The 23,588-nt window shown below is 38.5% G+C and overlaps 2 protein-coding genes across 2 annotated transcripts in view; one reads left to right on the forward strand and one right to left on the reverse strand.

Annotated features, from left to right (window-relative positions):
* FASTKD2 (FAST kinase domains 2) overlaps positions 1–9,401 on the reverse strand; it is a 36,789-nt gene extending 27,388 nt beyond the window's left edge. Inside the window, exon 1 of the mRNA XM_086615882.1 lies at positions 9,367–9,401. Coding sequence (XP_086472008.1) covers positions 9,367–9,401 — 35 coding nt within the window. The remainder of the gene's footprint in view (positions 1–9,366) is intronic.
* Positions 9,402–10,282: 881 nt separating this feature from the next.
* On the forward strand, positions 10,283–23,310 carry DYTN (dystrotelin). The gene is made up of 9 exons (XM_086615883.1): positions 10,283–10,350; positions 10,869–10,940; positions 12,334–12,445; positions 14,513–14,658; positions 16,274–16,433; positions 18,150–18,220; positions 20,275–20,434; positions 22,199–22,679; positions 23,207–23,310. The coding sequence occupies exons 1-9, from the start codon at positions 10,283–10,285 to the stop codon at positions 23,308–23,310; spliced, it is 1,374 nt and encodes a 457-aa protein (XP_086472009.1).
* The last annotated feature ends 278 nt before the right edge of the window (positions 23,311–23,588 follow it).

Here is a 23,588-nt window from a genome sequence, read left to right on the forward strand (position 1 = left end):
GTGTAGTTGCAACAACCGTTTGTTGCAGCACACTGTGCTTTCTGCACTTATTGTGCCAGCTTCCACCACATTTTCAGCTCTATAGCGACAGTTTCTCAGCAACTCAGAGATGCTTAGTAAAGGCCCCTCGATTTAGAAATATACACTCCAACCATAAGAAAAAATTGCTTGAAACAACGATCAAAGAAGTTTTATCTTTAATAATTCAGGCTATTTATTACTAATTAATTAGTGTTCTCTGTTTGACGCTTAGACAATTACCTGATACTTTGATTGGGCCTTCGCCAGGCATTTGTTGTGAACAGCATTCATTTAAAGCAGAACTTAGAACTGTGTCTTGAAGTCAACTTTTAAGTGGTTGTAAACTCCGGACTTCTCTGGCCATGTCGTCTGACTTCTGGCCTTCAGTAAGCAGCTGAGAGAAAGGTTAAGCACCGTTACCATATTAAGAGGATGGCAATAATTTTGGCCTTTCAACACAGCATAGAATGTTTTCATTCTTCCCAGGAAACAAAAGTAGTTGTATTTATTTTGTAGTTTATTTTATGCATATTTAAAATGTTGATCATATGTTGTCTCTTTTCAAAAGAAGGAAGGCCTCTGTAATCAAGTCAATTGATCTTTTGGAAGATTTCTGTCTTACTTCATTGGTTTGTCTTTCTTTGCACTTTAACTTAGTTATGTAACGTATTTAAAAATGCATTTATTTGCTAAAATACATATTCTGAGAACCTGTATAGGCAAATGAAATACATATAAGTAATCAAACATGTTACTTTTCTTGCACATTCCGTTAGGATTCAAGACTAAGGCTGCTCTTGTTCTGCACATACAGTATTTGTGTAATGGATCAGGGTTCATAATGTGTAAACATTTATTTCCTGTGCATTTGTAATTAATGTTAAAATTATTTTTTGCTCTGTGAAAGTGTTTTTGATTATTAATACAGGCCACATGTAGCTGAAATACAGCACACTGATTGAAATAGTGTATCAACGAGCACAGTTAGTTGCGTTTGATGTTTTTGGCAGGCAGATGCTGCTTCTACTTTCGTGTGATGTTCAGCGTTAAAGTAGATGTGTAACACTGAAGTAGACTCCTGTTCATTTCCCCAAGCACTCCTACTGCAGTCAAGATCGGACTCTCTGTAGAGTTTTGTATATAAAAATGCAGCCTGTACATATGTTAATAATGCCTTTTCATAACTTTTTGAAGGAGAGTTCATGGGTATGATGTTAAGATGTTGCACAGTGACAGCCAGTTTGGTTTGGGGCCCATGAATACCCTGTACAAGAGTATAGTATGCTCTATCCATATGGGTAATTTACAGGTGAGGCATGTACTGTACTGGATAGAGAGCTTTCATCTTGCGTATCAAGTGCTAATAGCTTATGCATGCTGCGTAACTCAGTGCCATACGAGTGGATCTGTTCTGTTCGAGGTAGCAAATTCTCATGAGTGAGCTCTAATTTGAGTTAATTAACTGTATATTTTTACATTCACCCTCCTGCTTTTATTTTATGTACCTTTAGTGGAGAGAAAAAAGCAGGAAAACATAAGGCAAGCTGTGCATTTGTACGTCTGTCTTTTAGGTTGCTACATGTAGCTTACATTAAATGTTTGTGTTTAATCACTGCGTAGAATCTTCTGATTTCATGGATTTGCCTACACTGACTTTTCTGTCAAGCTATGCAAAGGCATATGCTGCTGCACCCATTTTAGGGTAGTAATTATATAAGCAAATTACGTGCCTATGTAAATATTGGGCAGAACTGCGGTCTTGCAGAACCCAGGATTGAGTCCAAGCGCTAAACCTTAGTAAGGAAAAAAACAGAAGAATAGTGAACAAGAAACATTGGGGTATTTCTTTCAAAGAAGGACTTGAATAAAAACTGTGACATTGTAGTCTTTAATGAAGAAGTTATAAAGCAATCTGTATCCCATCATTTTAAATATTTCTAGATTATTTAGAGGCTGAAACACAAAGTTGCAGCTTTCACCAATTAAAATGGTGAGCAGCATATTATGGTAGACTCAATGATTAAGATCCTTGAATATGCTTCATACTTGGCCAGTATTCTGTCACATTTATGACAATGATCAATGACTCTCAGTGGAAAAATGTACTAAAGTGAAACTTTTGGTAAGTTCCGATTTAATACCAATTTATTGTTTAAGTTTTAGATAGTTGCCAAATATTAGTTTTTATTTATTCTAGTAAATTTCCTTTTTTTTCCCCCCCACTAAAAGCCATATATGTGACCCTGTGGAGTCTTATGTAACTAGATCTGTTTATACCTAGTGTTTTTCAACTGTAGTATAGATAATTACTATACTGAATGTATATTTATATTTTGTTTAAAAATATAATGTAGTTAAAGCATTAATGGATTAAATCCTGAGGGGAGACATTCAGGGACAAAATTACTTTTGCTTTCAGGGTTGTGTAAAGAAGTAGATTCATGGTTATGCTTCCTTTTTCCCTTCCTTCTCAGCTCCAAAAGAAATAATGTCAGCTCAGCTGAAAACTTTATTTCAGTTTGAAAATTTTTGAAAATATGAGCAATTGCAATCAATGAATCTTGGGAAGAGTCTAGTGTAAAGGCATGCCCTCTCTGACCTGAAATGATGCACTATGGACTGTGTAGTAATCCTGTATGTAAACGCTGGACTCTTCAATAGTGAGAGATCCCCATTCTGTCCTTGAAACGGTTTTGGGGGCTGTTTTCACCTGGTACAATTTTGCAGTTACCAGAGTTACTTCTACTTTATCCTGAGCAGAGAGCATGCAGAGTATGCCAACTTTCTGGAGTTTCTCTACACTTAGCATCAAAACTATTATGTTGGGTTTTTTTTTGTAATTCTGTTTAATTTAATCTCTGAAATGCATCCAGTAAATTGTTCAGATTAAAAGGTTTAATTTGAATGGTTTGATATGTCTCTGTCTAGAAAATGTGGTTTTTACACTTTGGTTTGGTTTGTTATAGACCGCCTATTGCCATCTGTTCATTTCAAATGGATCCAGACTTGCAGGGTAAGGATTTTTCTCTTTTTTTTTCCAGCTTTTCTCAAGAGACTTTTCTGTGTATGGACAGAAACTAATGAATTGTAGTGAAGTCATGCCACTTTCAGAATCTCTGTGCTGTATATAACACATAAATGACAAATTACACAGCTGTGCTGTCCTACCTTTATCATTGGATCTGTCCTGGCACCTGTCAGGCGGGAATAGTCAGGCGCACAGAGGCCATGTTCCCTAATTTATAATATAGGATAAGTTTTTTTCATGTGTTCTAGAATAGTTATGAACAGTGGCCATACACTCCCTTTTCCAGTGCAAAATCTTAGCAGATACATCATCTGCTACATAACAAGGAGCGCAGAATGGAGAACTAGTAAGTAACTAGTTGGAGATGTCAGGAAACAATGTACTCTTTTCTGTCCATGTAGGAATTCCTTTGTCATCTTCTCGACAAAGGGCATTTATGGTCTTGAGGGGAAATCTGACCCACTGAGGAATGGTTATATGCTGGTTTTCTGTCTGAAGGGGAAGCTCTATTCCTATGAGAAATGAAAGAGTTTAGTGCCTCTAAATAGCCAATCATAAATAATAATCCTAAAATATTTTGTATTTTAGTTGGGATTTTTTTCTTTGTCTGCTGTTTTACTTACGTCTTTTTGCAAGTTAATTCTGCAGCTATTGCTTGACAGGCACAGAATGCCCTACTTGGAGGCCACATTTTGTCTGTAAGGATGGACTTGAAGTGAGTAGCAGATGGCTACTAAAACAGATTTCCTCCACTTAGAAAGTCATCTTGAACATAGAAGGCGTTCGAGTTGGATCGTGTGTATGTTTCTAGCATTTGTATTTGAAATAAGCATTTGGAATGTAATCCATAACCTACTGAAAACTGAGGGAGCCTTTCTGTTACTTTCAAAGAGCTTGGATCAGTTACTGAAGAAAAAGAACTGATGATGCATGGAAGTCAAAACTCATTTTTCACATTGTATGACATGCTACAGTACATCTCCAAACAATGTCACAAAACATAGCATGACAAGAGCAGGACTAAACAGATGGTATAGCAGATACTGGCTTATTTCTATATCTTAGGAAGCATCTGGGAACCAGCAGAGCCCATAATTTGCTGACTATTAACATTAATCTGGTACATTTGTGGGAAACCATTGCACAGATTGGCTTATTTCCAGACTAAACAGGTAGAGAGTTTCCTGAGTTATTTCTACTCAGTCATGTATATTTATTCCTTATCTTTGACCTTAATCAACTGTGAGTAATTCTTCTTCTCTGAAATATAGGGAGAGTCTCTGAGGACAGGAGGATAACTGATAAATCCCTTTTCTAGTTTCTAAGCTATGTGAAAAAACCTTTTTTTTTTTTTGTCTTGAAGTTCTAGGTATGTGTGTTAAGTATCAGGTGTAGGTCATGCTCAGAAGCCTTTACTTCCCACTCAGGAAAACATCCTTTAGTGATGTGAAAGGAATGAGCTGAAATCATGTAAGAGTATGGGATTTAGTGGAGCAGCTTGAGTGGGATTACTAACAGAGATGTCAAAAGCCAGTTGCTCTGGTAAATTGCTTATCTTCTTCTGAGAGAGTCCCAGATGTTGATCTTGACAGAAAATTTGTTTAATGCTTGAAACAATGTGCATCCAAAACAATAACCCTGCTGTGCAGACTGACAAACTGTTCCTTATAGAAGAGCACCTCTGATCAAGAAACTGTTTTGTCTGAAGAAATATTATTTCGTTATGATCTTGGCTAAAGTATGCACAGTGCATATCCTTTTTTCTGGTCCATGAATAGACTTGATTCCCAAAGGAGCAGGTGTGCTCTCTATGTTAAATGCTGTTTTTATGACTCGTCGTATCACTGGTCATAAGAACACCATTTCCCCCACAAAGCTATTGGGAAAAAAAGAAATATTTTTTTTAATTTTTTTCAAAATTTTCTTTCAAAGTATTGTGGGTTTTGATCACGTCTAAAGTTGGTTATTTTGATCTTTAGTTGAACAATTTGGTTCTTTCTTTCTTTCTTTCTTCTTTCTTTCTTTCTTCTTTCTTTCTTTCTTTCTTTCTTTCTTTCTTCTTTCTTTCTTTCTTTTCTTTCTTTCTTTCTTTCTTTCTTTCTTTCTTTTCTTTCTTTCTTCTTTCTTTCTTTCTTTCTTTCTTTCTTTCCTTTCTTTCTTTCTTTCCTTTTTTCTCATTTAAATGAACCACTCTATTGTAATGTGTGTTTGTTTTCTTTCACAGAGGCTTTCAGTGATGTTCAGAGCTCCGTCTACAGAACAGCCCTAAAACTACGCTCAGTACAAAGTCTGTGCCAGTGTTAGTAGATGGAGAGAATCCTGTGCTTTGACAGGGAGAAGAATCTGCAAAAATTTTGTGCTGCTAGCACTCTCATTTTCCACCTGAGAATCTCAGAATGTGTTGTGAACGCTTAAGAGCTAGATAGTACTTCATATACTAATCGATTTTTTTTTCCCCTTTTGAATGTCAGAGGAAATACATTAATAAAATTCTAAATAAAATCAAATTATTATTACAATCTGCAACACTGCTATGTAGACATCACTGGCAATTATGCATCTTTATCTGTATATTATTATTCTTGTTAAATGTCAAATTCTCATGTGTTCTTAGGAGTTGATTATTGGAAATAATCATGGATCATCAAAATGCATTGACATGCATTATTATTTACACTATAAGTATTAATGAGAACAAAATAAAATATGATAGACCAGTGCTGGCTAGCACTCCTTCTCTCTGTCTTTGAAGTCAGTGAGAATTCTGTGCAAGCAAAGAATTGTGGAACAAGCCCTGGTCACCTAGCTTGCTTTGAAATTACTGGATATAATCGCATATTGAGTTGAAATGCATGGAAATCTTGAATTTTCCACCTGAAACAGTCTGTTACTGAAAATGCACAACATTGCAAGTGAGGTCTTCAGGGTAGCACAGAAAAGATGACTCGTTTGTTGGCCCTTGGCCATATTTTTTATTTGGGCATGCTCTTCTAGGAATGTATTTAGTCTGATCTCAGCTCCTGTTAACGGTAAATCTGCCTGGTGCTATGTGTCATAGCATGGAAGTGTCAAGTCATGCAGGTACTGGTTTTCGTTAGCTCTGTTGCCTAGTCCTCCATGTCTCCTCTAGGCACTCATAGCATCTATCCCAGTTACTCTACTCCTCCTTGAACACTGGTGACCAGAATTGCACATGGGTTTCCAGATTGAGATTCACTAGTGTCTCACGCTGATATTTTCCCATTTGTGCTGGAAAGACCATAGATGACATATTGTACGTTCTCTGCTTCTTCAGCAATCTACAAACTTTCAATCTGCTACAATCTTTCTCTTCTGGTGTTAATTCTAATTAACCATGCCTCTGTGGTAGTGAATGTGACCTTTCGGAAGCCATAGCTCTCTCTTCCCACTGGATATTAGTTATTTTATGTACATTTATAAGACAGCCTGTTTGCCCCTTTCTTGGCCATAGTGCCCTTCTCCTCTTTGTATTTGTGCATGAGGAGAAAGGCTACATCAAAGCAGTCCCAGGTGAGCTTTGTTTGAAGTACTCAGAAGTAATCGGTGGTGTGTAGTTTTATACTATCTATATATAGAATGAAATTATAATCTGGATACAGTTAATCATGCTATTTTCCGTCCCTTCCTGTCTATCTCAAAATCACATCCAGGGCATTTTAGTTGAGCTGTTCTATCTTTGTAGCCTCACAAGTTTTACTACATCCATAACCCCAGCAAGACCTTTCCCAGATTATTTCGTTTTTTATGTTGCACTCTGTTCTAGACTTCATTTTACAGACTTGTTTTAGCTAGGCACTTCTAATAAAAAACATCGAGCTTCCATTCATGAAAGGCAGTGATCCTCATTCATTTCTCCCTTAATTTCCCCACAGTGGATTTGATTGATGTTTCTCTGATTCAGCACATCCTATCAATGTGAACAGAGCCAGAGGAAAAAGCAGATTTCTCTGAAAGTGCAGCAGATCTCTGAAATGCTGACAGAACTGTTCCAAAGGGCGAGATTGGAAAAACCAGGCCAGGTAGATCCAAGAGCTGCTGAATTCACGTTGAGCCTGCTAACTGCCATGTATGACAGGTGAGAGGAAGCACAAACGTAAATCCATCACGAAGTACTGCTAGACCAATATCTGTTTCCACCACTCTAACACCATTTTTGTATAAAACTCTCCCATTTTGATGGTATTTTGCTTGGTATACATGAGGGAATAGTTCAGCTGTAGGAATATGAGGCACAAAATTTTATCAGAGAAACAGTGGTCAGATGTCTGTAAGTCCACGTCTGCCAGTCCATGCTAACTTTTCCTGTGAACAGCTTTACAGAGAGTAGCTCTTCTTTTGAATGCCAAGATGTTTTGATACACTACTGAAAAAAAAATCCATATTTGCCTTTGAATGACAGTATCCATGCACAGGTCAAGAATTTGCCAGTCACTTTTCATTATTCATTTTTCTCCAGCTTAAGAAGTTCATTAGCCAATTATGAAACAAAACTAAGCTGACCAGCTGGCCCCTGTGAATAGCAAATAGTTTCTGGGAATAGTAAGGAAATAGCTTGCAGAGTATAATTTTCTCATGTATTGTTTGTGAATAATGAACTATTTCACTAAAGGCAGGATTGGTTTGTGATTGTATCAGATTTAAAAGACAAAGGCTAATTTCATTGTAGAATTTATTCATCACAGGTGAAATTTATTCCCTTCTACATCAGAGCAAAGTTTTTTACTGAAACTGAGTGAGACACAAGTGGTCTGCATGGCTTTTTCTTTAATCACTGTTAATTAATAATATGATCACTACTGCTTAAGGTCCCATGTTAGGAATTTTTTTGTACTTAAAAAAATCAATTAAGGCTAAGAATAAACTGTTGTGTTATGAAACAAAGCTAGAAACACGAGGCGTGTTTTTGTAATTTGTGTGCACTGTAGGGAAATCATTTAGATGAATCTTCTTAATAGGACTATCTTGGTCTTTTATTCTGTTTTCTTAGGACAGTGTGTCATTTTCTTTTGCTGTACTTTCTTTTAAAAATAATTTTCACAAGTTTCTTGCCATGTGCATAGAATAGAAAAAGCTGCTTATAATTTCTTCTAATCATGTTTTCTCTGTAGAGTGCTATTCTCCACTATCAACACTGGGAAATATTTCATGACCAGAACACATAAGGGCTTTTCCATGTTTGTGTGGTCGCTTACTTAACAAGCTACATAAGTCATAAGGGTTTTTGATTGTATACTTTGACTTTAATCTTGGACCTTTTTCTGTGAAAGTTCTGGAAAAGCTAATATATAAATTCAAAATCTAGAAACTTTTGACCAACAATTTCCCATGCAGCTCATACTTTAGAGACTATATTGCAGCTTTACGCAGTATGCTCTGTAAAAATGCAGTGTATCTAAAGACTCTTGAAGACAATTTTATGTAATGATATTCTGAAGTGCAATACTGCTTTGCAAAAGTGATAAATATAGAATTCCAGGTTTCCTAATTTATGTCTTCCCATTCACATCTGCTTTGTCTTCACATAAAGAAACATTGTTCATTAGGTGCTTATGCTACATTCTTTATGATCTAATGGTCAAAACTAAGTCCTGCTCCTGCATGTATCCTTTGATTAAGTTGAGTTGCAGTGAAATGAAAGGGAATCAGCCCAAGAGGAGCTCAGTACAGATCTGGGGCCACAGTGAAGCTGCCTGATGATATAATACAAAACCAGATAGTAATCGTGCTTTCTCTTCCTATTTGGGAAGGTTTTCCACAAAAGAAGAACAGAATTTTTAGGACATGTATTGTAAATGTAAAATTGTATTTTACTTGGAATGTGAGGTCTTTGAAGGAGATGCTGTCTTTTTATTTTATGACTGTGTGGTATCTTGAACAGTTAACTCAGTAGTTATATTCCATGACAAAGAGTCCTAGACATAAAATATCACTACAATGCGACATCAGTTATAGACATATAAAAGGATATGAGTTTTGAAGTTGTCTTCTAACATAGCAATATTTTTTCTTTAGAGGTTTCATTTTTTTTCTCAGTGAATGTACTGTAACTTATTTTATTTTCCTAGATCTGGAACAGGTTATATCAAAACTAGATCTGCTGCAGCTGCCCTAATTGCCCTTTCAGGAGACACTCTACTGGCTAAATACAGAGGTGGGAAATGTATGGTTTTATACACAGCCTAAATATTGAACATTGAGAAAAATCTCCATTGTAATTTTTTACTTTAAAAGAAAACACAGTTCTGCCATGCAAAAAGTAAATTATGTTGACTATTCAGTTGTAGAGAAAGACTTACACAGAAGGATACTTTCCATCGATGTCCATAGCCATCTTTGCATAAAGAGTCTCAGAACAAGTCATAGTAAAGTTAAGATAAGTAGAGCTTAAAAATGAGGCCCAAGTTCTATTTGCCTAGCAGAAAAGAACAGAAAACCTCTAGTTTTAAATTTCATCAGAAAACAGTTTTATATATTTGATCCAGGAAGCTTTTAGAGCCCTTTTAACATTAGACAAAAACGCTTAAAGAACTAAGTATAACAAATAAAGGTAGCCCAGTGCAATGTGCAGCACAAAGATTTCTGCCTGAATTAAACGCTCAAAATGGAGAACAAATAGACCCCAAGTAGCGTGTTGGCCTCATCCTCTCACATTGCATAGTGTGTATTTCCTTCCAAATTACCATTTGGAATTAATAAGTCACAACTTAAATAGGACATATCTTTTATAAACATATTTACATATTTTGTTTACAGCCATGAAAATGAGCTCATTGTTTCCTTCATCCTTACCTGTCTTAACTGCCATTAATAAGGAATTGCCATAATTTCCTTGTTTTCCTTCTGTTTCCCTGCCTGTAGGAAGAAAGTATTGTCACAGCAGCCACTGAATGCCTGTTAGATAGACAATAAAGGGGAACTCTCTTGAGGGGTTTAGTTGGTCGGCTGCAATCCTCATGTAGACAGTTTGAGACTGAGTAACTAGAAGACACTTCAGGCTCTGCCAGGGTTCCAGTTTTTTTCCTCTGGTTGTTTTCAGCTTTCTTCCAATTTTATGCTGTCCGTGATGGGAAGGTGGCCTTGATTACCCCGTAGTGCCCTGAGAAGCCTACTAACAGACTTAAATCAGGTAATGCCACTGCAGTGCTGTATGCAACACATCTTGTGAGAGTATCCTAACCTAGGAGAAAAAAAAATACATGGTTGACACGTATTATGTTTGATTACATTACGGGACTGGAGTTAATGGGGCACTCTGTGGACACAGGGAGCTACCGTGCAAAGTAGGTAAAAAAATCAAATTCTGTAGCTTTCCTTAGAGTAACTGCTTGCATCCAGTGCCTCTGTGCATTCATTTTGCCTGAGATTACAGGTCCTGGGAACAGCTGCATACAGCTGTTGCTAAAATGACTCCAAACTTCAGATGTCTGTACTCAGTAGAATAGCTTGTCGTTGCAGAAAAATGCCTTAGCATACAGGTATTTCCAGCTGAACTGGCACTGAAAATGAGATCTGAAAATTACTCCTGAGGTTCAAACCAAGTGTCCTTCAATATTCTGGTATGGCGATGTAGTATGTTGATCCATTTCAGTAACTGAACTGGAAGCAAATCATTCTGACACATACTGAACTATGAAATTGCATACTGATGGTATGAATATGAACAGGTTTTCTTCAGAACAGTATGTAAATGGCATTTCTGTAGATGCTTCACCATCTGTGTGCTGTCGCTGTCTCAGCAGAGCATGATGGGAACATCTGTTTTTATTGAGGTGTTTCTGAGTCTTTCTTCTTGATGCAGATCCCAGCCATTGTGGGAGAAAGCTGCACTCTGTCTTGTGTGGAAATTGCGACTCACAGCTGTTTCCATGGGGTGAGTGAAATTCTGGTGTCCTGGGAAATTATTTTGAATGTTGCTGGTCGATTAAAATTGCAAGTGTGTCACCATATAACACCCACCAGTATCTACTTTTAAGGGGCAGGAAGTTTGTCAGTCTCACAGTATAGGAGGATTTATATCTATAGAAAAGATGCTCAGCAAGGTACTACTGAAGACTCTTGCATTTATTCCAAAACCTTTAGAACTCAGTAACACCTCGTATGAATGGAAAATCTATGCTAACATAGCCCAATATCAGAACTTTTATTAGGAGTTGTAGATGAGACACCATTTCTTTTCAAGTAAATGGCTGAACTTGAAGATGTGTTTTTTCCAGGTTCTGAATTCAGCAATTGTTGAAGAAAAATTCCTGTCTTGGCTGAGATCGGAGCCTGCTGTTCTCCTGTGGCTCCCTACGTGTTACAGATTATCAGCCACAGAAATGGTTTCTCACCAAGCTAGGTGTAAAGTCTGCAAAATTTTCCCTATTACAGGCCTCAGGTGCGTCAGTAATTACTGTAGTCTATAGCATCCACAGAAATAGTTCTTACCATTATTTGCATGCCTTACAGTCTTTGCTGTATTAAGCAATGAACTTCAGACATAATCTCACTTAGCAAGTAGCATAGGGAAAGGGAGAACCATCACAGGCTAGTGCTCAAGCCTGCATCCTGTTTCTCTTTAGTTCACTCGCACAGACATGGTTATAGATACTTACTCTGAGTAAACTGGCGAATCAGTGGTAAAGCCAATTAAACCTGTGTATCTCATTTCTTAGTTCTTTGTCCCATAATCAGGTGTATTAACTGGCTAGTTAAGTTATCCATCTTAGCATCTTATTCATGTAACTAATGATATGAAATGACCTAATGCTATAAAAAAAGCACTATCCATTACCTACTGACCAGAATGGTCCGAAAAATATTTTACTGTTACTTTCTTCTCACTAATAGTAAGCTTGCAGGTTTAGTTTTTTGCATTTTTAGTTTTTGCAAAGTTGCAAATCCTACATGAATAATGTAGTGATATTACAGTTCCATGAGAGCAGCAAATAGAGGTAAGCTGGTGCTGGTGCATAAGAAGCATATGAAGATGTAACTGCATTCTCAAAAATGGTACTAGAACAACTGTTTCTTCCTTGACTGAATTTCAATGCAGCAAATAAATAATATCAAAATCATTAGTGAGTTCTGGAGAATAATCCACTGTCATCAGGACAAAATAAATAACTCTTGCATTCAGAGAATGCTGAGGAAAGTCATTATTCTAGCAAAGGTGCTTCTCTGCATTTCAAAACCCAGGGATCTGCATTTCTCAGTAGTGAAGCTCACTTACACAAGTTTTTACTTGTGGGGAAGTAACTTAGTCCTTCTGTTGTCCCTCACAGGTATCGCTGTCTGAAGTGCCTCAATTTTGACCTTTGCCAAGTTTGCTTTTTCACTGGCCGTCTCAGCAAACCGCATAAGATGTCACATCCTGTTGTGGAACACTGTGTGCAGGTAGAGTCCCATTGTACTCATTTGTTTCCCTGTTCAGGTTCTTCGTGTAGGTAAGGAGGCAGTAGACTCTTGAACTACACTGATTATGAAATTATGTGTGTATTAGCCATAATGACCATGACATATTAACGTTATTAATCTAGGAACAGTGAGTCAGGGAAATGAAAGACAGGGACTTCTAACTTTAGAAGGACTGTTTTGTTCTGAAGTGACTGAATAGAGTCATGAAATGTCGTAGTGCAAGTCCTCTTCCCAAGGAGTTTTATGGCAAGTTTGCCATTTGCAGATCATCCTTAAACCTGCAGAAGTGGCCCTCAGTGTGTCCCAGTGCTCCTTCCTCCCAATGCCAATGCAGACTCATTCATAAATTAATTCATCCTAAAGTTGTACAAACTTCCTTTATTCCAGAGCTTTTCCACTTTATTGTAAATCTTTTGGACTGATTTGTCTCTGTCAATTAGAGATGTAGCACAAAAAGGCAGCGTGGATCCAACTAAGCTCACCTACTTGGGCTCCATTACAGGGATAACTTGTGCTTTCATCACACTAGGGGTGAAGTTCAACACTGGGAATCTGTGTTTGGAAAATCAGCTTCTCCTTTGAGCAGGAAATTCCAGATCTTGCACACAGCAGCAGACAGGGTTTTTTTGCGGATCTACATAACAGTATCTTCTTCTGTTCCAGTAAATGAGCTGAAAAACATCTGTAAAAGTTTCCCTAGTAAGTTGTACTTCATGGTTTCCTTCCACTAAAGATATCTGGGTAGCCAGTGTCTGCACCAAAACTAAAGAATGTTAGTTACACTGCTCTTGCAGTCAGTCTTTATTTGGGGTAACATTAAATTGTAGCCACTTCATTGCTCTCTTTCTGAAAAGAAAGGAGAACTGGCATCTCTTATCCTCCATGTCACTGTAAGTCAACATGGCCATACTGTGTGTATACATACACCTTGGGTGTGAATGCTGGAAAAACTACTTGGACACATGTATGTTAGTGGTTGTGAGTGAGTGAGTATGAGTGAGTGAAATCAGTTTTGTTTTAAAATTAAGTTTTCTTCCTCTCCTTTACAGTCTGACATTGAGCTTTCTCACATTGTTGCTGCAATATTGCAGCTGGGTCACTGAACTTTGGTTTCCTTTATGAAGCCCTACTCTAACACTAGCCCCATAAATATTACTTTAGTGGCCAAAATCTATATAAAAATTAAAAAGATAAGCTACTCACTATGACAGATACCATTTTTGTATCCTTTGTGTGAGACATAAAAGAATCAGTAGTAAGCCACTTTTCCCATACCTGACACTCTTAGCACAGGCTGTCCTTGGCTGGCTAAGTTTTCACATTGTCTTTATCAGGGAGTGGGCTGCTGAGTGGGGATTTGAAATATCAGCACTGTTTTTCCTCTCCATGCTGACACCTTGTGGTAATGTTATTACCATATTGAGAAATTGCTAGGAGGCATGCTGTATGTTTTCTTTGTGTTTTCCTGTTCAGTCTGTCAGGGCTCACCCCATGTTCTGCAGCAGTCACTTCCTGGGGCAGAACTGATTTGTGTACTCCTATAATACAGCTACTAAGCTTAGCTGCTGTACCTGAGCCTGACACTCCTGTGACAAATGGAAATGTTTTTTACTGTACTGTATGAGAGGAGAACATGAGGCACAGAAGGCTGTATCTATTAACACTTCATACAAGTATAAAAGTAATTCTTCCTATTGATCAAGAGGGAACTTAGATACTAGTTGGGCAGAATTATCCTTGTGACCATGAGCTTAACCATTGTAACTGCCAAAATCCTGTGTTAGACATTTCCAGGCTGCCTGAACTTGGCTCTGGCAGAGTGGTTTGCTTACCTAACAGAACTGGAGCCACTCTTGCCTGTGGTCCTGCATCATCATCCACCCCAGCTCCCCTTCTAGGGCTCAGGGAGCAGCCATGAGCCTCTTCAATTGTTGAACAGGTGAACATTTGCTTTCTTATGTCTTGCCTTTGCCTCAGACTGTGTCTACTTCTGGAAAGCACCTGTTCTAAATTCACTCCCTTCTTTATTATCTCTCATTCCAATAGGTGTCAGCAAAGGCAAATGCAAAGCACTTTCTCCGCACCGTCAGGAACAACCTGTTTCCAGATCGCTGCAGAAGAAAGGAGGCTCAAAGAAGGAGGGCTCTGGAGATAGTGGAGGACAGGGACTTCCCTACTCAAAAAAAGACTTTGTGAGTTTCTGTTTTCAATGAGTTTATAATCTCTGAATAATATGTCAGGCTGAGGGATGTTGCTTGATTATGTCCTTTGAGTAGGTGATTTTGTTATGACAGACACCATATCATGATTTTTCCATTAAAAAGGGAAAGCATATATGGGAAGTTGCTGGACATTGTTATGTAGCTTAACCATGGCTGCCATGCTGACAACCTAATGACCAGTTTTCTTATAAAATATAACGTGCTTGTGTATTCCTTCCCTCCTGCCTTATCTCATCCCTTTTTCTCCATGCCATGTCTTATGCTCAGTCTAGGGTCAACCATTGAAGATATTTAGTACCTGTCACAATTGCATGGGTTTTAAGCACCTTCTCTGTGACAAATTTATTGGAAATTAACTGTGAATATGTTCCACGTGTGACCTAGAGTCCATTCACTGACAGTGATTCTGCTCAAGGCCCACTGAATTGCGGTCCTGTTGGATTACTCACAATAGTGAGTAGCTGATCTCACCATTCTCATTCTTTCAGATCAGTTCTGGTTTGTGTGCTATTAGTTAATGTGTAAATTCATTACTGTCTTTCCACTGATCACAGTGGTTAATAGTGAGCATTGGAGGTCGAGTTGTGATTTTCCCTATAATTTCTCCTTCCTTGCTCTGAGATTTTGGTTGATGCTTAGGTGTAGAAACTGAAGAAAATTATTATATGAGATAAGCACTACAAATGTACAAAATGTGAGATTCCTTCCTAGTTGCATAAAGTTGTGGCAACTCTCTTGCATCTGAAATATGCTCTCCAAATGAGACTTCAGTGAGACTAAAATAGGGAAAAAATGGTCACTCCTCTCTAAAAGAATTAATTTCATGTTTGTGCAAAGGAGGAGAAAAATCTGTTTATATAATTTCATTGTGCTACACTGCTAGGTAAGTACATTGCTATTAGAAACCAATTTTTTATATACAGTAAGACCAATGGATGACAGTTTCTGTGATTTTCACGGAGAATATTATTTCAGTGTTTGTTTTTTAGAATGTGGTGAAATGCAAAACATTTTCCATTGCTAAAGCTTCCCCACTTGTATTCAGCAACAAAAAATATTTTTTCGTTTTGAATGTCATTTAATCCTTCCATGAGCAATCAAGATTTCTTTGTAATTCTGTGAGGTTTTGCTTACCTAATGCTTGGGTGGCAGAGAGAGAAAGAACAATTTGAGGTTGCCATTACAGGTGTCGCTATGGGACGGATAGGTATCTGGGCATAGAATGGACTGAACAGCAGGGTATCTGGCCCTTTGCTATCTTTTCGTAGTTGAATTTCCCAATGTATTTAGCTCTTGGCTAAAGGAAGCAAAACAAAAAGGAAACAGCAAATTGCACTGATACTAAATGAGTGGAAAGAAGAACCTGTTGTTGAGATTCTGTTGAAAGAGTGGAATTTGTCTTCAGGAATGTCATTCTTTCAGCCAAAATATGCAAACAGGCATAGCTAAACCATACTTCTTGCTTAGCCAACAGCACAGTTGTGTGTCTACTTACTGTGCATTAGTTTTATTTTGATCTTTCTGGGTAACAGACCATATAAGGCTTGATCCTCTCTCTACTCATTATTTCTCTGTTGGTATACAGTCCCCCTGCAGAACTCAGTGCTTCACCACTACCTGGCCCTGAAAACCTGTGTTTTCCAGTGGACAGACCTGTCCTGGAGTCACCGAAGTTCATATCTGAAAACAGAACTGTAATGCAGAAGAGTGAGAAGACACCAGAGCAAGGCAAGACAAAAGCTCAGGTGAGCGAAACAGGAAGCTGTAATAGTGCTAAAGCAGTGAAGAAGACCTACCAAGTTAACTATCTAATTGCCTTCTAATTACCAATGAAAAAGAAATGCAGTGGGCAGCTTCAGCTTTCTGTTAATTTCTCACTTATGTTAAAAAATGTGGAATCTGAAAACTTAGCGAAGCTTGAATTTGATACCCTCCCAGCATTAGTGACTAACTCCTTGACTTCCATGACCTCCAGAAGCATGTGTAAGAATATTTACGTGCTTACCTTTTTTTTTTTTTACTTGTCTTTAAGTAGCACATTAAAGACTAGCTAAGTCTGGAGTCCTCTCTCTATTCTGGCAGTAAAAAATGCTATCATATACTCCTACTGCAAGCAAATGTCAAGGAAGGATGCCTTAATTCTTATTAGGCTCAGGCCATTTTTGTCACCATGGCAATAGCAAGAGGACAGAATGGACTACCCAGAGTAGTATCCACTCCAACTAAAATAGCTTATGCATAAAATCTCTCCACTAATCCATTTCCAGTTTCCCTGCATAGAAACAATGTTAGAGGAGTCGGTAGGACAGTGTAGATAAAAATAAGTACATAGCAGTTTTTTGTTTCTATATTTATTTGAGAGGTTGGTAGCTCTGCACATACTTGGAATATAGGGAACACTGGGTTGTATTCAAACCAGATTGTGTCATCCACTCATCTTGTTCTTCCCAGAAGCCAAGGGTGCAGTAACTGAGAACTAGCCTGTGTGTATCAGGTCACTTCTTTGGCTGCTACTCCTGTACTGCCCTTTGGAAGACCTGTCTTTCAGGACTCTGCTGCCCAGCTTGAGGTATAGTGCTAGCCAGCCCGTATCTGCAAGAGAAGTTGTGGGCAGACATTGCTTAAGCATGTAATTTTGATGGCTGGCGTTTGTCGTTTCAGAAGACAGTGAGAAGGAACTTGCATCCCTGTAGTGGGATTCTGTCGCATGCATTGCTCTCGTGTTCATTTTCTCTCTGGGCTGAGAACTCTTTTTGAGCAGTTTTATACTGATTTCCAGTATCTTATAGTACAGGTTATTTCAATGTTGCTTAAAAAGATGCAGACTGTAAGTCCAATGACAGCTTTTAATAGAATGCCTGAGCTTGGAGGTCCTGGGGACCCAGCTGTTAGTCTCTCAATTTCCTGGTAGCCCTGATTCCAGCCCAGCTTATATCATCCCTCTAGAGCAGCATACCTGGAAAGTGTTTGTGTCTCTGACTTCTGGGCTACTGTCCCCTGCATGACCCAGAGACTTATACTTCCATCCAAAGACCAGGGGTTTCTCTTCTCTCTTCTATATTCAGTCTGTCTCCCTCCATCTTCTTATCCCAAAGCATAAGGGACTGTGTGACTTGAGAGAGACTGTTTCCAAATCAGAACATTCAGTTTTGCAGAAATTCCAAGGAATGAGGTTTTTGTTCCAATTTAAAACAAAACAAATTCTCGTACACTTAGAATTTGTAATAGGACAAAGAATTTGTTCTATAGAGTAGAATTTCCAGTCTGTTCTAATAGCCATTAGAAATACTTTAATGCATCAGTTGATTCCAGTCAGTTAAATAAAAAAAGTTAACTAGTAGATCTATAAAACAGACCATATCCCAAATTTGCCATGCCCTCTTATAGCAAAATTTGCTTAGAAAATGAAATATTATTGCTGATGAAGTCAAGAACAGATACTTTTCTCTTTTTTCGTATAGGCAATAGCTTCTTTTGAAGCGGATGTGTTAAAAATGCACAAATCCATCAAAAGCATTCACAATGAGAGCAGGTAGGTAAATACAGTAGTACAGTGACTGAAGACTGGTGAGCAATGCTGCTGTAGTGAAGAGCTAGAAGACAAATGATTTTTCCATACTTCAGAGATTTTGAGATTTAAAAATAAAATGCTTTCAAATGGGATGAATGATTAAAACTCAGCAACAAAAATTATAGATGAACATCCCTGGAAAAACAATTTCTGGCAATCAGCATTTCTGCAATGGTTAGTTTACATTTCTAAAAGTCATTTTTGAGGGAAAAAATATCAGAATAGCATACTTTTTCAATTTTTTCTCTGAATAAGGCTTAATCAAAACAAATTTCATAATTCACAGGAAGTATTTAAATCAAGGTAGGATATCTTTCTAAAAAATATGCTGTAAGTCACATAGAGACTAGAGGCTTAACAGAGTAACTATTGGTAAAAATTTCACAACTCAGGTTATCACAGAAATCCCTTCTGATATTCAAACCTTTGACACAATAAAATATTAATACCTAAACCACAAATTTATTGGGTGGTTCGTTTGTTTGGGAGGGGGTGTTGGTGTATAGGCAACCATGCTTACGTTGTTTTTTTTTCACTTTTACTTCCCTCTCCTTCATTTTTGTAGTTATATATGAATGTGCTGTAGATAAAATCATGTCGGTGACCACTGAAACTGATGGAATTACAGCAAAGTGTAGAATTTGATCCTGAATCTACTCTCTTTATTTCCTTCAATATGTTCAGTTCCCTCTGTTCCTGCTTTGTTTCATTTTAATAAGTCAATGTACAATTGCTGCTCCAAATTCACACAAGGGCACTCCAATACTAGAACAAAGCAATTGCAGGTTCTTTGTAAGTCTGCGTCCTTACCTCACTCTCTCTTCTCACGTGGGAATATAAAGAGATATGGCAAAAATCATCAGCTTTCGTTTAGATTATCGACAGTTAAGAGGATATCTGGGAAGCCTGCTCCTGAAATACTGCATCACCCTCTGACCCAGAGCTTATCATATAACTGGATGAATGAATCACATTACTCATGGGACGCTCTTTGTTCTTTGGACTAACTTCCAGCATTTATGTGCCTATTCGCAGAACCAGGCTCTGAGTTAGTTGAAGGTAGTCAGCATTTTACAGTAAAGACCCATTAAATGCTGTTATAAGAGACCACTGTAATATTTAATTTAATTTTAAATGGTCTGACTTGCTGTCCCATTGAGACAAATCTTTAATAATTCCAGTGAAACTGGTGGGGCTCTTGTCTGTGAGTCAATGCATACCCAGAAGAAAGAGAATCAGATGAACTTGTAGGTGTAACTAAGCAAGGGAGTTAACTATTTCAGCTGTGTGATATGAAGCAGTAGGTTTGTTACTGTAGCATTAACAAGCTTTTCTGTCTGTCGCCACCTCAGCCATAGGGAAGACAAAACTGTATTTCTACCCTGACTTCTTAGAGAAATCCCAGCTCTAGAACAGAGATATTTTTGTCATACTGTGCTCTGAGTAGGCAATTTCTGAATCTTCTCTGGTGTGCGTGGGAGGGTGTTACTTCTTGTTGCAAAAATCACAGTATCTTCTCAAGGACAAGTGAACTGTGCAGAAACTGCTGGTATCATCAAACAAGCTGCATAGAATACTGGGAGAAAGAAGGAACTCAGTCAAAGAGGTAGAGGCTGCTTTTACTCCTTTGTTTCCCAGGAGGAAATGAGGGAAATCTTTTGCAGGTCAGAGAGTTGCTGTAAGTAGTTTGCTTCTAGACAGAGGGACTGCTATAATGTCTCTCCTGTTGCAGCCACCTTTGTGGGAAAGGTAAAATCCCAAGATGCAAGGCTCAGTCCTGGCCACAGTTCCACTCAGCTCACATCTTTCCTCATCTGGAACAGTGCTGTTCTTGCTAGTTCCATGGATACCACCCAGTTCCTGAAATACTGGCCTCTAACCCCAAAGCTGACAAAAATTTCCTGAAATGACAAAGAGGAGAAAGTTTGTGCTGCAGTGTTTGTTCTTTTCCATGACTGCATATATTTGTGTGCATGTAATCTAGCAAAATTCCCACCCTTCTGTGTCCCTGACAGGTACGTGAAGAAGCAGTTCAACAGATGGAAGAACAAAATGCAATTTCTTCACAACTGCCAGGAAGACAAAAGCTGCAAAATAGAGGCAAAGCTCCAAAGCCTCAGAGCAAGCCATGAAAACCTACAAATGAAGCTGCAGCAAATGAAACAAGAAGTAAAGGTATAGTGATAAATATACCGAGAATCTTCACAGCTATGGGTAATTACTGAACACTAACTACGCCTTTTCCTGCAGACCAGCACTCTTGATCCTAATTTGTGCACTTTCCACTTGTCTGCTCAGTCATCTTAGGTTCTTGTCTTCAGAGACAACAGATAGGCTCTTTGCAGCAGGGATTTTCTTATCATTCTGTATATATTTAGCATCAAGCACAGATATCCAGGCCTGGATGTTTAGATACTACTGCAATTAAAATAATGAGAGGGTGTTTCAATAAGAGGCAGAAAACAGTTTCCAACAGAAGTGTTAGATACTTCGTTGCAGTCTTTTCTTTAGAGAAGAATCCTGTGTTGGTACTCCATAATCATAGAATCATAGAATGGCATAGGCTGGAAGGGACCTTAGAGATCATCTAATCCAACCTCCCTGTCATGGGCAGGGACGCCTCTCAACTAGATCAGGCTACTCAAGGCTCCGTCCAACCTGGCCTTGAACACCTCCAGGGAGGGGGCATCCACAACTTCTCTGGGCAATTTATTCCCAAGTCTTACCACCCTCGTACTGAAGAATTTCTTCCTAAGATCTAATCTAAATCTGTTCTCCTTCAACTTAAACCCATTTCCCCTTGTCCTATCAGTGGACACTCTTGTAAAAAGTCCCTCCCCTGCCTTCCTGTAGGTTCCCTTCAGGTATTGGAAGGCAGCTATTAGGTCCCCCCGAAGTCTTCTCTTTTCAAGGCTGAACAATCCCAGCTCCCACAACCTGTCCTCGTAGCAGAGGTGCTCCAGCCCCTGGATCATCTTTGTGGCCCTCCTCTGAACACGCTCCAACAGATCTATGTCTCTCTTATGTCTCTCATTTTATAAATAAAATAATCTTTTGTCATTCCTAATTGCTATCTTGTACTGGGATGTAATACAGACCTCTTACAAATAATATGTTATTTCTTTTCAGTTGTATTGACTCTTGCTCATTTAAAGTCTCCCTGAGGTTCTAAAAAGGCCCTTATTTCACAGAATGCATACGTATTTGCCAGCTACAGCGTTTTTGTAGCATTTTCTGCAATGCTGTTTTTAGAGTATGGTCAGGGGTGGTCGAACAGAGAGAAAACCCAGACATATCTGCAGTTCACAGATGGTCAGCTTTGTATCACTTGCACATGGAGACCAGTATGACCTGGCATGTCATACCGTCCTGTGTCTGTGCTGTTACACTGGCCTGTCCACAACATGCATGGCTGCACACACACAGTTCGGTGTCCAGTGCATGCACAGTCAGCTCAGTGCATCCCAGTTACATCAGACTCAGCGTTCATGCAGTGGATGGTATTTGTCATCATAGTTTTGTCTAGAAAATTCCAAGTACAATTGTGGCACTGACAACTGACCTAGGTTTGGAATTTCAAATGTTAACAGGTGTGAGGTGTTTAATATACATATTTTTTCCCCATAGTTCAAATCTTTTAGAAAAATTTTCCTGCAAATTTACTCTTGGAACATTATTATTCCCACTTTTTAATGGCATTAAGCATATAAGGTCTTCAGATTGAAATTGTGGAAAAAATGGCCACATAGCCTTGATCAAACTCAAACATGAAGTTTTATTTTACTGCAGGAAAATATTTTGTGAAAAGAATTGGGTTTGTTCACCAGAAGACAAAAAAGAATGTCTATTATGACCCAAAATTACTTTCCTACCTATTTTAGTGGTACCAGCACAGCAAAATATCAGTTATTTTTACAATGTAGTTTTTGTGTTTTGTAGACAATGTTACAGTCATCAGAGCATCCTTTTGCACAATATCAGAATATGATGCCAAGAAATCCACATGTCCTGCTGGAAAGAAGAATGCAGGGTGGATTAAATCCTGCCCAGATTAGGTCTACTTCCAGAACATGTGCAGATTGGAAATCTTTTAACCTCCCCAACTCTGCAAATAGGATGCAGCTTTTACAGACACCCGAGGTTCCCAGTGCAGTGGATTGTATGTTCTCAGAAGACCCACTGGAGTCAACATCCCTGCAGAGTGACAGACCTTTTATGGGACAGTATAAAAAAGCAAAAGAGAATCAAACATATCTGCCTGAATTGACAGCAAACTCCCTCAGTGGCATCATGAGGAATCCAGTTCTTACTCCCACTGCGGTGCAGATACCACCTGATGAGAAGGAAGTCAGTGAGGAAGTGGAACTGCAGCAGCTAGTGATGAAACTGAAGGATGCATTGTCTCTCCAAGCTCAACCAGGTATAAGTTCTTGCAGTTATCTTGACACTGTCTTCTCGCCTTTGTGCAGTTTACTCTCTAATATTGTTCATAATCATTTAACCTTCAGAGGAAACTCAGAATCTTGTAAGGTAGAGCATATTCCTGTAAGGTGGAATATAGCCCCTAATGTTGAACTAATTTGAAACAGAATGAGTCAAAGTGCATAAAAAAGTCAGTCTCAGAAGTCAATTAAGCAGCAAACTTACACTGGTGAGGGCACTGGAGGTCTTTTCTGTTGACGCCTCTGTGACACTGTAACTATGACTCTGGTCCTAGGCAGACTTCCAGCAGTACAAAATTCCTCTGTAATTAATGGTCTTACACAGCAGAGCTTTGTTGAACACTAAGGTTGCCTCACTTTTGATAATGGGGATGTGATAAGGAGAATGACAGAAAAAGCTGCTGTTTCTACAGAGTTATCTTAAATTAGGGATTTATAAAGAGTTTTTCAGGGCTCTGGCAGCATCTAAATGCTCTGAAAGACTTAAAATCTGTCTACTTTTCAGCTCAACAGTCTGCTTTGCAGCAGGAGTTCTTCTCTACAGCTGAAAATGTTTGCAGAACCTTTTCTGACCTCATCAACCAAGTAACTTCACCAGCTTGTAAATGATGGGAACTACCATTCACCTTACGGCTTTACTGAACTAGTGAAGGTAACTGATGCCATGTCAGACTCTTCAAAGTGTCTCAGATGTTGCATTGCAATAATCTAGCATAACAGACTTCTGCATTTGCTGACTTTACCAGGAACCATAAATAATGTTAGAGAACAATATTCCTTTTCTATTGGTGGTTTCCAGCTCCTGTGCAGATGGTGTTGGTCCAGCTGATAAAAGTTAACTTGTCTTCATTAATGTTATACTGGCTTTCACAACTGTCCTGCCCTGT

The sequence above is a fragment of the Tauraco erythrolophus genome, chromosome 8, assembly GCF_009769465.1.
Source record: "Tauraco erythrolophus isolate bTauEry1 chromosome 8, bTauEry1.pri, whole genome shotgun sequence".
NCBI lineage: Eukaryota > Metazoa > Chordata > Aves > Musophagiformes > Musophagidae > Tauraco > Tauraco erythrolophus.

Coding starts and splice junctions, on each gene's coding strand:
- DYTN (XM_086615883.1), top strand. CDS start 10,283: ATGTTTGATTACATTACGGGACTGGAGTTAATGGGGCACTCTGTGGAC. Junction 10,351..10,868: donor ACAGGGAGCTACCGTGCAAA/GTAGGTAAAAAA, acceptor TTCTTGATGCAG/ATCCCAGCCATTGTGGGAGA. Junction 16,434..18,149: donor AAGGCAAGACAAAAGCTCAG/GTGAGCGAAACA, acceptor TTTTTCGTATAG/GCAATAGCTTCTTTTGAAGC.